A 15,883-nucleotide genomic window follows, 5' to 3' on the forward strand; every position below is an offset into this window, starting at 1 on the left:
ACTAAAGAAAATGTCTAACAGTTAACCAAATTCCTACTCTCACTATAAAGATCCACCTTTTTCTTTTCTAAAAAAAATTCTTCTCAAAATCAGATAATACATCTAATAGTCATGAAACTCACTATCAGATAAACAAGAAAAAAATATTTATGATAATTTATATAGACACCACTATAAAAATGATTTTCAAAGAGCACTGTAGATGCTATGCTGTGTTTCTGGTATCAAGTGTTTGTCAATGCATTATGTGGACAAAGTACCATCCCTAGCACTCAAAGCTGTGACTTAGAGTAGTCATAAATTCATTCTTCTTGGCTTCAAAATTCTGTTCTCCACCTCAATAGAACTTTGAGACTAGAGATGATTAAAGATTCTGATATCATTAAAGCTTCTTCTAGTTTTTGTCAGAGAATAAACAAATATTCAAATTGCTAGTTAAAAAGCTACTGAGCTATTTGTAAAATTTAGAGACAAAATGTATGCTCAATTATAATGAAACTATTGAATTAATATAAGAACCCACATTATGAGTTGTTTTAAAGAGCAATGCTTGAAAAGTTCCACTTTTATATAGCCTTTCACACAGAGCAACCAGCAATAAGAACAAAGAAAACATTCATCTTGAAACAAGGTGAGGGGATGTCAAACATAAAAGGACATACACACCAATTCAAAATCTGTTTTTTGTTCATTTCTACCTAGAAAGTTCTTCTTGGAAGTCAGTACTTCTATACTGCCAAAACAATTATACAAAATTATTTTTATTTCATTAGAAAACAATACTTATTTCAGTAATCAAATATTTTATACATGGATACAAGTACCAGGAATATAAAAAACTTTACCACTGTTTCTTTTTAATAGTATAGAACAGCAAATTTATGTCCAACTTTTGGTCTTTAACAACTTTGTGTAACTTCTATCATCAGTGGTTTAGCCAAAGCATAATAAACTCAAGTTTATCTAAGAGTGAAATATTCACTTTTCAGAATTCAACCAACCAGACTGTGAAATTTTCAGATTCATATTATTAAATATTTTTAGCAAAAGACTAATAGGCTTCTATTAGTTCAGAACCTAATGATATAGCATACGGATGGCTAAAATTTATAAAATATTTAGACCCTGGAGTCACTGCATATATAAATGCTTAATTTTAAAATGATAAATTTTCAGACTTTATATTTCTATGGCTTGGCTTAGATGATTAAAAAGTGAACATGCTCAGGGCTGGAGTTGTGGCTCTGTGGTAGAGTGTTCACCTAGCACGTGGAAGGTCCTGGGTTCGATCCTCAGCACCACATAAAAATAAACAAAATAAAAAAGGTATTAAAAAAAAGTGAACATGCTCAATGGAGTAATGAGACTAAGTTTCTAAAAATAACCTTGGGTATCCACCCCCACATAAAAAGCAAGTTAAAAACTAGAATATTAATTGCATACACACTGCAAGGAACAATATGGTACAGATAAGAACTAGATTAGACAGTTATTTAATCCATAAGACAACTGGTAAGACACACCTGTTTTCTTTTCTCTAGTCTTTCTTGCTTTAACTTCTCTTTTTCTTTTTCCAGCTCTTTGTTTTTGATGAGAATGGTGGGTTTACTTTTAGGAGTTTTTTTGTTAAGGATTTTAGCCATGGCATCTGCCCAGCCCACATTAGTCCCAGCACTTGATTCTGCAGCATTTTCATCTTCTTTGTCACAGGGTTCAACATCATCCTCATTGTCAGCTTCTATTGCTTCATCATCAGACATACGATCCTTTTCTGATTCATAGCTTCCTAAGAGTAAAAAAAAATACTAAATTTTAGAAACATAAGCAGAGGTTGCCAAGATCATGACCAGACTCCTGGGCCCTTCATAAAGCTTCACCTGCCTCTACTCTTATAATAAGGGACTTAGTTCTGATTGCCAAAGCTGCAGTAATAGCGGGGAACAGCAGGTACTTCTATCCAAATGCTATCAGTCCCAAACACCCTAGCCCAGTCACACTGACAGTGAAGTCAAAGTGGCTTCAAGATCCAGGATCCAGGTAGCAATAAAAAATCCAACATCCAATAGCCTCTGCCACTTTACTATTATCAGGCCAGAGCAGGATGTACTCAAGTACATGAACCTTAGCTATGCCACTACTTAAAGAGAATAATAAAGATTATGTTAAAAATAAATAACACCACAAATTTAATATATTAAGAAAACTGGTACAGTATTAAAGTAATTTCTCTAAGGGACATGGCCTAGATATTTAAAATTCTGAATCTGTATGTAGATAAATACTAAAGTCCAGATTCACATCATTTTAAAGAATTTGGATTTAACATTATAAAACTTTTTTTAACACTTTTGAAAAAAATTGTCTAATAATGTGACCAAGATACCAAAGATCCAATTGCACTAGTGAGTGACTGAATAAAAATATCAAGTTCTGAGTTAAAAATACAAAGTTGTAAGTGTACTATTAATTTCATCATGCCAAACCTATCTAATCACGTATATAAATGTTACCAGCATATTAGTTCATCATGTAAGATTCAAATGGCTAGGGTTAGGGGACTGGCAGAAGCAACAACAGTCAGTGGCTCTGCTAGAAAAATCAACTTGCTCAGCAACTCTGCATATTTTAAACTTAGCAGCCTTTCTCCACTTCTAAAATGAAATGTACTTTAACAAAGGCAGCACAAGCAGTCAGCACAGTGTGAGTACAATTATATGCTCCAGGGCCCTCTGGAGAGCTTTTGTTTTATTCTTTAGAAACCCATGGAATATAGGAAAGACTACAAAACAGAAAATCAACCAACAATTTAGTAACTTGAAATTCTTCTTAATAAGCAAAAGAAGAACTAATAAAGGCAGCTGAAAAATTAACAAACAAGAAAACTTAGTGATTTACAAATAGTTGTCACTAGTAGTTATGTCTTTGGGTAACAAATGTGCTTTTTATGGTTGACTCCAGACTAGTTGAATCTCAAAGATTATTACAAAAAATGCCATTACCTAAAACTTTTTTCCTATCAAAACATCTCTACTAAATAACAATATTAGGAATTAACAATACTGGTAATCTTATTGTAAACAGTAACTCCTATACATTAAAATAAAAATTAAGATAAAACTGAAAGAAAAAGGCATAGGAATAACAAGTTTCATGCTGCTCCCTATTTAATCAAATTTTGATGTCCTCCTATCCAACTCAGAAACTTCATTCAAATATACAGGACTAAAAAGCAAACTATAGATCTGACACACCAGTGAGACTGCTCTGGGCCCCTTTATCTCTACCAAAGCTAAGCATGGTAACCACAACCTCTGCTTCTACCTTCTGAAACATCTACTGGCTGATTATACTGGCACTTAAAAATTACCTGTTCTTCAATCTCAAGCTTTAGTTTCTTCTCTATGCAATAAAACGTGCATATACTACCTTTAAATATATTCACCATTTTAATATCAGCTTATTGCATAATCAAAGAGGTAAACTATTAATTTCAAAGTGTTGCCCTCTTATCTATTTACTTTAAGATGTGAATCGGTGACAACTCTTCTTTAGAACTGTAATTATAATGTTTCAATTTGGGTATGACTTTTGTATAACACAAACTCTGCATTCCTAATTTAAAAATCCATATAAAAATATTCTAAAATTTGAAAATTTTTTGTGCACATGTTCTCAAAAGGTTTTGGATTTTGAAGTATTTAAAATTTTGTATTTTTGGATTAGGGATGCTCAACCAGTAAAGACTATGCAAATATTCCAAACTCTAAAAAACTCTGACATACTTCTGGTCTCAAGCATTACAGATAAAATATTCATACCTTTACTTTTTAAGTGCTGAGAATTCACAAAATAGATATAAAATTGAGTATTAACACATTTCAAATTAAAATTGGTCACATAAGAAAATAGCAAATAAAAACACATATCCAAAATTAACTTCAGGAATGAGTAAAAATGAATTTTAAAAAAATTAACTGAATATTACATAAAATTAAGAGTTAAACAAAAAAACAACATTTTACATTGTTTAAATACATGATCTTAAAACATAAAGGGTCTATGGTATGGAAAAATATTGAAAGAAATGTTAAAAGCAAGAAACCTTTTATAATTTTATTACTGTGATGGAGCTGTGCATTTCTTAATGAAGAGAAATTATATTTTTAAAACAGAAACTCGTTTATTTAATTTGAAGTTTTTCTATACATTACAGTTACATCAATTTAAGAAGATTAGACAGTGAGTCTAGGTTTGACATCCAAATATATGTAATATTAGGAAAATATATATATATATTATAAATGAATGTTTCCAAACAGAAGCTGGTAGCATTTTATCCAATCCAATTAAAATATAATCATATATTATATGCCAGACTGTAGGGCCACACAATTTTTCCCCAGGAAAATCTCCTAGGACCAGAACATTGTGAAACAAAGTTCAGAGAAAATAGCTAGTTGAAAAATAAATGTTAATATTACATATACTTTAGTCCTCAGTTAGCAGCACCAAACTCAAATAACAAAATAATTCTTTGAAAAAAAAATGCTTTCTCTAGTAAGATGTATCTAACTGTAAAGAGACACAAATATTTAAAAGTTTATGTCAATGAAAACTATCTGAATGATCAAAAGCAGAAAGATCTTTACCAACTCCTGATGAAACATCAAAACTACAACAGTGACATCTAGTGTTTCATCCTGATGTACTTACATACAAACTGCAGCAAACTTCACATCTTTTAATGGCACTAAAACGTAGCCCAAATGCTTTGATTATATAAGCCACTCCAATTCACCACTCTGAAACCCTGTCTAATTGTCTGATGTACTTCTTACCCAGCTTAACCACGATATGCATATTATAGTCACAATAAATCCATGAAAAGTTTTATGACACCATATTACATAAGCTATACTCACCCTACGAATTAAAAATTATTTTTTTTAAATTTGCAAAAGTCGGGGTTGGGATATAGCTCAGTTGGTAGAGTGCTTGCCACACATGACAAGACCTGGGTTCAATCCCCACCACCACAAAAAAAAAAAAAAAAAAAAGAAAGAAAGAAAGAAGAAGAAGAAGAAAAGAATTTGTAAAAGTCATGGTTTTTATTTTATTTATTTATTTATTTTTAAAAGCTCTAGCTCAGAGGCGTTTAGTAAGGCATTTACTGTCACTGGAAACGATTACGTATAAATAAATGAAAAAAGCCAAATTTGGTCTCCCAGTATACTAAAAACAGAATTTACTTCTAGGATACCAAAAATTATCATTATGTGAATCAGAAAATAAAACTGGTTCTTAAAACTTTACTGTATTCTACTAAAATGAAATTCTTCTAATTTTCCACTAACCAATTTTTAACAGCAAAAGTTTATCCAGGCATCTTAGGGGCACAGATAGAAATCACCAAACAAGTGAAAAATCCTTTGAACTCCTTTTGTCTGTTTTCCTAAACATTATTTCTGCATTCTATTTTTAAAGTCTAGAAATTAAGTAAGGGCTAGAGAGGATGTGTATTGGAAGTAATGACAAAAATTTCTGATCTGGCAATATTCTTTCTACACCAGAGCTACCCTGGAGCCACCAACCACAAGAGACTACTGAATACTTCAAACGTGTCTAGAATGACAGAGGAGCTGAATTATCTATTTTGAGTAATTTTAATTAACTTACATTTAAGTAGCCACATATGGCTGGCTAGTGGCTAACATACTGGATAGAGAGCAGGGTTATATCTCTGAGGTACTGAGTTAGACATTTTTCATCTCCTGCTGCCTTTCCTCTCAAACCTCCAGTCCCTTTCAAACTTGCCATCTGTCCCTGATCCCAGATATGGTTAGCTGCTAGCAGAAAAGTCAGCCATTTTCCTTAGCCTTTAGAAAGGGGAAAAGTTTTAAGACAATTCATAGTCCCCTCAACATTTATGGAGCAGCCATGAAGGATGGGCAAGGAAGGAAAAGTAAATGATAAATCTAAATCTAGGAGATGGGGTTATAGCTCAGTGGCAGAGTACTTGCCACACATGTGTGAGGTACTGCATCCAATCCTCAGTAGCACATATAAATAAAAATTTTAAAATAAAATAAAATAAAGATTTAAAACAATTTTTTAAAAAATCTGAATCTAGGTTTCTCTCCCTGGGAAATCTGTGTGTTTGTTTTTTGTTGTTGTTGTTGTTGTTTGTTTGTTTTTAAGGAGAGAGAGAGAAAAAAAAGGATGAAGAAAGGGTGAGAGGTTTGGAAAGATGGCTTAGGGAGTCTGACAAGGATGATCAAGTTGTTTCTTAAAAGGCAAAACAAGAAATTTGGATGACAACAGAAGGGAGGAGTGAAAGAATTAAGGTTCTATAATCCAGGCTGACTAATCAAGTGAGGAGGCAGGTCACTGAGCTTAGAACCAATGCTTTATATGAAAATAAAAATTATCATAGAAATCATATTACTTTTGGCATTACAGGCAGGAGAGATCAGCCTGTCCAAAAGCATAGGAATATTATGGAAGATGAAATAAAATGATAAATATATCAGACTTTGTATTTTCCAGAAATAAAATACATATTAATCCCAAAACTAAAACCTAGTAGTATAAAAGCTTCATGCTTCAGATATGTGCTTCCAATAAAAGGCCAAACTGCTAGTGGCTTTTTTTCCCAACACTTCCTTTGGTCCTTACTTTTAAAGTTTTTCCTTTAGGTTATAAAATTATTCTTTTTTAAAAGATTTCTTTTAAGATGGACACAATTATGTTTATTTATTTTATTTATTTTTATGTGGTGTTGAGGATCAAACCCAGAGCCTCACATGTTGGAGGCAAGTGTTCTACCACTGAGCTATAACCCCAGACCAAGAAAGTTATTCTTTAAAATACAAATACCACCTGGGAGTATTAAGCCTACTGAATATTTTTAACTTACTTCATGTCTTTGGAATTTACCCTAAATCAACTAAGTTCCTCATAAAAATTTGACTGAGATGAGCCCTTTCGTAGTTAAGGACACAGAAGTCAGGCTGACTGGGTTCAGCCTTAACTTCAGACACAAAGGTGACTTTTTTCACATTAAGTTCTCTGTCTTAGTATTACATCTGTTAAAAAAAAAAGAAAAGAAAGAATAAAACAGGACCACTTTACTATTTTTTTTTTGTGTGTATGTGTCTGATAATTAAATGAGCTGATAAATATGAAGTTCTTAAAAAAAAAGTCTAGTTCTCTGTAAACAACATTTATGTATGGATTACACATCACACACAAACACACATAAATACACATTGAAATTTTTTATAAGGCTATGTAGGAAAAAAGAATACCTCTAGTGTCTGGGATCTTTACAATATATGTGAATTACTGAATAAGAAGCTTTCCATGACTAGACAGTTATGGCGTTAAGGGTTAAACTCCTATCACTGAATTAGATAGGTGTAGCATTATGTCCTAATGCCATTATTTTCTGACAGAATAACCTTAAAAACATTAAGTAAATCCTGGTGCCTTAGTTTCTTTATTACTAAAATGGAAATAAAAATCACACCCACCTTACTGGTTGTTGCAATAATAAATGAGATACATGTACAAAGTGCTTAGCCCAGACCTGGTAACTAAATAAATGCCTGCTAAATAAATGACAATAAATTACCAGAGGACAAGATAATGATAACCCAGGGGAGAGAACAATGAAGGAATGGAAAAGGCTTAAAAAAGAATGCTGAAAATTAATTAGAATGGCATTATTCTGCTTAAGGTTTTGGTTATAGTCTCCATGTGTCACGTAATCCCACATGCTAGCTACCTTTTACTTTGTTTCACAAGTGGCCAACATCTCTGTCACACAACTTTTTAAAGTACTATAAAATACTGATACAAATACAAATTAGCTAACATGTTTAGGGATAACTACTATCTAAAACGTTTTTATGCATTTCACAACACTTCTATATAAGTTGATTTTATTATTCTATTTATGTAGATGAATAGTTTAAAAAACATGCCCTAAGTCACAAAGCTAACGGGGTAGAGTATCAGGGTATTAGATTTCTGAAACACTAAAAGGCTTAGAATGAAAGAGTCAATTCAGAATAATATGTACTGAACGAATGCAGCAAATAGTATTTTTTAAACATCATTTAATAAAGCTTGAATTAGAAAGAAATTTCTAACAGCCTCAGTTAATCATAAGAGTCCATTCCATTCCCTATTCTAATATTTTACATAAATATAAACAAACCCCTAGTTATTAAAAGCTGTATAAAACTACTACTCCCTATTCTATTGTAAATCATTCCTTCTGCCCATGCCACAGGGTCTTTCCTGCCAATTATTTTTCAACTTAGAATGTTAAAAACTGATGTATTAAAATTTTTTAAAGAACAATTACCTTTGGGAAAAAAAAGGCAACCCAAGTTTCCATAAAAATAAAGTGCTACCATGGAATAGCACTGTCAGATGAAATTACATGAACTATTTGGAGAAGCCAAAGCAGATAGAGCCTGGAAGTTGTCTGTTTCCTGAGTGTGTCCTATAAATTGCTAAACCACTCAAGTAGGGCTATGTATGATATACTTCATTTCTTAGGCATGTTTCTTTGCTATTTTAAGTAACTTAAAAGATGAAGGAGGTTATAAGCTACAGTTTGATGAAAAGCACATTTATCTGCTAGGTTATTATATCTTATATACAGTTTGTAGTTCATAAAAAATGAAGGCATATCTCTTACAACATTCTAAATTAACTGTTATCAAGTCCTGTGTTAGAAGTAATAGCCACTCTTCACATGTGTGACCATAACAATTCAGGTTTTTTGGCCAGAAAACCTAAAATTACCATCTGCCTCACTTTTCTACTGTTAGGCCAGGTCAATCAGATCCTGGCACTGGATAGCAACCAACACTCTCTTTACCTTGGTTGATTTACTGAGTACAGAAGCTTTCCCACCACTATCAGAAGCTTAAGAAATCTAGTTAGGACTGAATCAAAACCTACAATGTATCAATTCAATAAATATTCAAAGGTAACTCAAGAAGTAGAGACTACCTTCCTCCCCTTTGTAATACTTCATGTTATCTTTGTTATTTACACAGTTCAGGGATAACTCAAATAGGGGTATCATCCTCCCCTTTATGCTGCCTGACACTTACATTTTACTTAAGATGCTGACTATAGTTGCACACATGTCTGCTTCATGACTGCCTGCAATTTTACCATGATCAAACTTCAAATCTCAAGGCAAAGTATCATACCAAATTTCAACCTAAATCATTTTGCTATCTCAAATTTATGTTATATACAACTTCAGTTAATTTTAACCTCAGTGATAAAATGGTTTAAGAGAAGTGTAAAAAAAATGGCATTGATAAGCTTTTGATTTTGCACATGATTAAATGTATAGTACTCAAAGTACTATACCATGCATGAGGCTTTCTGTCAAACTAAGATAAAGCTTCCAACAAAACTGACAAGGTTCCTGTCCTCACAGAGTTCCAGAATTTTCTATAACACATAATATTTTTAAAAGTTTTACACTCACGTAAGCACATTTTTCTACTTTTCTTATGTAACATGTGAAAAGAAATTAAAACAAAAAATAAAAAAAATAATGTATCCTGTGAAATATAGGCAGCATATTGCTATAGAAGTTACTTCAAATGTGAATATAATGCACATCCCTATGATTTTATGCACCAGTTAAAATTCAATCTGATTCAGTTTCCTAATAAAACTATTCCTCATAATATGCTTATAATTTGTATACTGATTCCTTGTGTGTCTGAGGTCTGAGACTTTAGAGTTTTTTAGTACCACCATCTGAAAACTTTTGATAACTTAGTTCTACCAAAGTATACAACTGTCTGAACTAGACAAATCATTTCCAAGGTGCACCTTTCCAGAGACATGACTTTACAAAAAGGAATTTCTTACATTACACAGCAAACTGAGTTAAACCAAAGAAGAATGTACACAATTAACCAACAGTCCTACATCCCTAAATTTATTAAAGGGCTCTTTTATTATTATTTATCTCTATCAAAAAGAAAGTCTAAATTCTGAAAGGGAAACTAGATGGAAAGAAATATATTGAAACCGAAAGAATTCAGAAAAGACTAAGAGAAAGTGAAGTTTAAAAAAGTATGCTAGCAGCACAGCATACTAGGAAGGAAAGAGGTCATGCTGGGTAAGGAACTAGGAGCTCAGAATGCAGTAAAACTAGGAAATGGTAAGATGGAAGCTCTGAGAAGCAAGCATTGATCATACCACATAGGCTGGTTATGCAAACTACTGGCAGTTCATAAGGAGACACAGCCAATTGTCATACATGCACTTTCTATTTGCACATTCACCTACTTGATAAAATTTATTTGTAAACTCAAAATCAATACTCATGGAACTTTCACAGTCATCCACAAACATGCTCAGAGTGGTAAAAATTTTCAGTCTGCCTATATTCACATCCTCAGCCAAGGCAACATTCTATCCTCTTATTTCAGCTTTCATACAGTGAAAAGATGTCCTTTCCAGACTATTTGGTGTTATGTTTTTCACATTTCTGTGCATTTTTCTTAGTGACCTCACTATTTTAAATGCCCCCAATTATGCTTTCTGGCCTCCATAAGCCCAAGAAGACTATGGTATACCTTACAGAAAAAAAAAAAAAATACATATGCTAAATAAGTTTTATTCAGGCAAAACTTATCTTTTATTACTTTTTATTTCTCCTAAAAGCAATCTTCAGTATTCACTAATTTAGTGTGTGCTGTGAGTTGACAGACCATTATCAAATAGTGAAAAGTGACTATGAATTCACAAACTGAGAGTAAGTATTTAGGAACACTGGGCAATTTGACATTTCCACAATATCCAAATATGTGCTCATGTTTCTTGATCATTTTATTTATTTTTAAAGATATCTATTCATGTCAAACTGAAAATTTTTAAAAAATAATAAAATAAAAATGGTCCTTTATCATTGGTAATTTAAGAAACAATGACCAGAGGACATATGCAGAAAGTGCAGCTATCAACAGGGCACACAGATATTAACTGTTAGTACTAACCTAAACAAGAGATATAGGCAAGAATTAAGTTGGTGACAAGAAATATTTGAATTAAATCAAACAAATGTGGAAACAAAGGAAAGAGTAAAGGATGATACTTGTTTCTACCTTGGGCAGGGGGTAGATAGTGATGTCATTCTCAAAAATATAATCAGCCTTGGGAAGGGAAATCATGAATTCAGTTCTGCAAATATGTTTATGGAACAACTAAGCAGAGGCAATTAGTAGTTGTCAAAATAATCATCATTAATCTGGAATATTACCCCAAGGTAAGATCAAATGATTAAATTATGGGGTAAGAGAGAAATAACAGATAACATCTTGCAGCCATGAATATCTTCTGTAAAACAGAAATGCATTCACTGCCTCTTAGGGTTACTAAAGGAAATTCAAACCACTATTCTGGAGAAACTTCCAGTTTATAAACACCACTGTTATCACAGGCTGGAAAGCATATCAGGCAATAAAGAGATGAAACTAACAGTCTTGTTGAATCAGAAAGGAAATTCATTAATACTACTATTTATGATTAAGTACCATGGACCCAATATTGAATTATTACATAAATGAACTCAATTTACTTCACAACAATCCTTAAGACAGACATCATAATCCCCCTCATTTACAGATTTTAAAAAAACTGAAGCAGATACAGGTTCAGTATTCCTTATCCAAAACGGTGGGGATCAGAAGTGCTTCAAACTTTTTAATTTTGGAATATTTACATACGTATAATAACATATCTTGGGAATGGGACCCAAATCTAAACAAGAAATTCATTTATGTTCCATATACACCTTAAATACATAACCTGAGTATAACTGTATATACTATTTTGAGTCACATGAGATCGGCTGTGGAATTGTCCACTTGTGGTATACATCAACAATCAAAAAATTTCAGATTTTGGAGCATTTCACATTTCAGAGTCTCCAAATAGGGATGCTTAACCTACAATAGTAAATAACTAGCCTGAAGTCACCCTAGGAATTAGTACAAACACAGGTGCCTCTTATACAACTTAGCAAACATGGGAATTTGTTTCTAGAAACAATATATGGATTTTAGGGGAGGAAGAGAATGATATATAATAGAAGAGTGGACTGAGGGAAACAATGGCTATAAACGTTACAAGGAATGCTATAGAAATCTGACCTCAAAAAATACCCTTAGTGATGGAACATCCTTGAGTGGGGGAAAAAGCTTGTCCCAGTATCAAGGACTCCTTGCTCCCAGTCATTTCTTTCTTCAGATATTATGACCCTATCTCTTTCATTTTCCAAATAGCTTTTTTTGATCATTTTTATATTCCTGATTCTTCAACCACACCAGCGTAGTGGCCCAGAGTGCAGAATCTAGAGACCAACTTCAATAACAGTTTTGTCATTTATCAACTTGCTTGTCAATTTATATATTCAGTGAGCAAAATACAACCCTCTCTTTGCATTGGTTTCTTATATTACAAAATGAGGACATTAGTTATCTACCGTATAGGGTTATTGTTGGTATTAACTGAAGTGACACATAAGTCAGAACAGTACCTAACAAAGGAAAACTCAAAAAAAATTATTATTATCTAATTCTCTAATAGTACAGTATACTCAAAATTAACGGTGCTTTGAGTTTATGTTTAAGTTAGTTGTTGGAAAATTGAATTCTTTCTAAGAAACATTTCAAGTAGGGCCTTTTCTATCTTCACTATCCTGTCCCAGTGCAGGCCTCACCAGGGAGTTATGTAATTGCCTGATTGTTCAGGCACTCTACAGCAGTCACCATACAGCCAGCAGTAATATTTATAAATGTCTGTCACTCTCTTGCTTAAAAGTTCTCAATAGCTCCCTGTCACTTAAAAATATAATCTCCATATATCACACAAGGTCCTCTACAATCTTACTTTAATCTCTGTCCCAGTTTCACCTCTAGTTACTTCTCCAAAGAGCTGAAGCCACAACAAATAATTCACTTTGTCCAACACAAGACAATGAATTTTAAGAGACTGCACACCAGCCAGCTATGATGGCACATGCCTGTGATCCCAGCAACTCAGGAGACTGAGGCAGAAAGATTACAAATTTGAAGCCAGCCTGGGCAATTTATCAAGACTCAAAATAAAAAATGAAAAGGGCTGGAGATGTAGTTTAGTGGTAAAGCGCCCTAGTTTTGATCTCCAGTACCAGAAAGGAAAAAAACAAAAACAAACAAGGATGAATGACAATGACAATGCATGGGCTTCTCCTTATGTTTGAGAAAATTTTTCTTTTATAATTGTCCAAGCCTAGAAGATAATTTATCTTCATAAAGCCTAGATGAAATGTCACTTTTGTATTTTATTCAACACAAAAATTTACTAATAGCCAAAATATTCAAGAAAGACCCCTTGAAAACAAAGATAAACAAGACATACATCATCATTTGGAAAATGTGCATCTACAAGGACAGATACATGTTAAAAGATAATAAACATACTATGAATAAAAGGTATAATAAAAAAAACTTGATGCCTAGATTGGGTTCTACAGAATATGGACTTCTCTGTTTCCATCCTTAACATTTTTTAATTGGATCATGGTCTGGATAACTTCATTCTAATAATACTTATTATTAAATTAAATAATACTGTGTCATAACAAATTAATACAATGTGTTTAATAGCTTTCTTCCCTGAAATTGCAATTCTAAGACAGGAATTTATTCAATCTTTGTATCCTCAACACCTAGAGGAGTACATAACAGACCACAATTGCTCATTGAACTGAATTGGACAATTAGGTTTCCATACTAGCAGGACACCTTCTTTAACTCATGTTAACTCATGTACAAAATAACAGCAAGAGAATCTTAGAACCAAATTAGTATTATAATAATGTACTGAGAATAACAGTTCCCACTTGGAATGATCTAGTACTTGTATACAATAGTCCAATTTCCACCCAAATTTAAAAACATTTTACTTACATTTTGTTCCAAACGTAATACTATTTGTTTCCTGGACAATATTTGAGCCAGTCTTTGAGTTCAAAAAGTATCAAATTGTTCTCCTTAACTCCCTTGACAGGGTATAAGGACTCTTAATTACCTAGTGACTACAATAGCATATGACAGTTTCTTCTTGGTCCTGAAGTCCAGATTCATTCATTTACTTAAATACTTATGATAGACACACTATGCAAAAAGCACTGTTCTAGGCGATGGGAACAGATCAGTCTATAATTTTATGGAATTCACATTCCAGTTTGGAGAGATAACACCACAAATATGTTTGATGGTTTTAAAATTGCTGAGGGGAAAAGAAGGTGGGGAGGGTAGTAAATAAAAAAGAAAAGGTAAGGAAACAAAAGAGTGGAGATGGTGCATTAGAAACAAGGTTAGGATCAAGAGTCTTTTATAAAGCAATGAATCAGAGATTAAACAAATGAGTTGAGACACACACAAGTATCTGTAGAGTATTATTCTAGGCAGTAAAACCACCAAGTGCAGAAAACCTGATGCGGGAGCACATCTGATGTGATAAACAAACCAAGAATACCAGTTTGTCTAGGTAAGTAGTTAGTGAGTAGCAGAGTGACAGAAAGAACCTCAGCCAGATGATGCAGTATAAAGATTCTGGATGTTACTCTGAGATGGGAGGCAACTAGGTCATCTTAAGCAAATAAATGACATTATCAGACATACATTATTTAAAATAGCTGTTAGTTTTGTTTGTATCCTCTAGTACAAATAAGCAGTAACTGTTTAGCATAAGTCAGGACAGTATACAACTCCCTGTAACCTACAAGGACACATCATGGTTGAAGGTCAAAATAAATCCTACCTTCTTTCCATCATCAAGCATCTCTGAGACATAGCTATCAAATGCTACTTTTATTTAACCCACGTGTACCACAAACTCTGCTTTCATTCTCTATTTGAGTCCTTAACTCCGAAACAGCAGCATTCACCTAATGCACAATAGTCAAGAATACATCCTTCTTCCTCTTACTTCTTTCTGGCTTCTTGCTTCTCGCTCTCTGAAATTTATTCCACTCCCGTAATTTCAAATATCTCCCTTCTTTCACGCTTTGTTAAATTTCTCAATAACTTCAGCAGTTTCACCACCTTTAATATCGGTGGTACTAAAAAAAAATTAGTAAACAATACTCAAAATTAAAGATTAGAGCAAGCCTTCTCACTGGGCCAAACTCTTCCAACCCATGTCACGCCGTGATGAAACACTGGCGGCTTCCAGCAAGCACACTGACATCGGTCTTCCCGGGAACTGAGCCTAGGGTTTCCTCTCAGACACCAAAGCTCAGCCTTAATACATTACCTTCACTGTCGGAAGCGTCCTTGCCCTCATCTTCCAGCTTCGATGTCACAGCCCTGGCTACCATTTTCATCTTCTTTTTTTTCTTTAAGGAATTTTTCAGCTTTTTCCCCGCACTCACACGTGAGTTTTGAACGGCCGCGGCCATTTTCCCTCACCGGAAGCGTGACTTCAGAGTTGCGTCGGGTGGCAACGAAGGGAACTTCCGCGCCTAGTTCCGGTAACACAAGGTTCCGGAAGCGGTGGTTCTGCACAAAATTCCAGGGTTGGGTCTCATAATATAGGTAGAGAGACGTCTAGAATTTCCAGGACTTAAAATGAAGTCGGCTCCTAAACAAAAGTCAATGGATGTACGGTCTCGGCTGACTCTCTGGCAGTTTGCCCTGGACTGGTCCACTGCCCGGCCTGGCGGCAGCTCCACCCCTTCCCCTTTCATTTCCATTCCCCTGGCCGCTTCCTTCATCTGCTGCCTTGTTTAATGTAAATTTGGGGTGCTCCACAGCGGTCCCCGTGTGTCCATTGAAGGTCCCTTTCG

At 33.8% G+C, this 15,883-nt stretch overlaps 1 protein-coding gene across 1 annotated transcript in view; it reads right to left on the bottom strand.

Annotated features, from left to right (window-relative positions):
• Rrp15 (ribosomal RNA processing 15 homolog) overlaps positions 1-15,507 on the bottom strand; it is a 52,205-nt gene extending 36,698 nt beyond the window's left edge. The window contains exons 1-2 of the mRNA XM_076831871.1: positions 15,352-15,507; positions 1,524-1,786 (exon numbers count right to left, since the gene is read on the bottom strand). Of these exons, the coding sequence (XP_076687986.1) occupies positions 1,524-1,786; positions 15,352-15,496 (408 nt within the window). The 5' untranslated portion in view covers positions 15,497-15,507. The remainder of the gene's footprint in view (positions 1-1,523; positions 1,787-15,351) is intronic.
• Between the last annotated feature and the right edge of the window lie 376 nt (positions 15,508-15,883).

Source organism: Callospermophilus lateralis, chromosome 13 (genome assembly GCF_048772815.1).
Source record: "Callospermophilus lateralis isolate mCalLat2 chromosome 13, mCalLat2.hap1, whole genome shotgun sequence".
NCBI classification, from domain to species: domain Eukaryota; kingdom Metazoa; phylum Chordata; class Mammalia; order Rodentia; family Sciuridae; genus Callospermophilus; species Callospermophilus lateralis.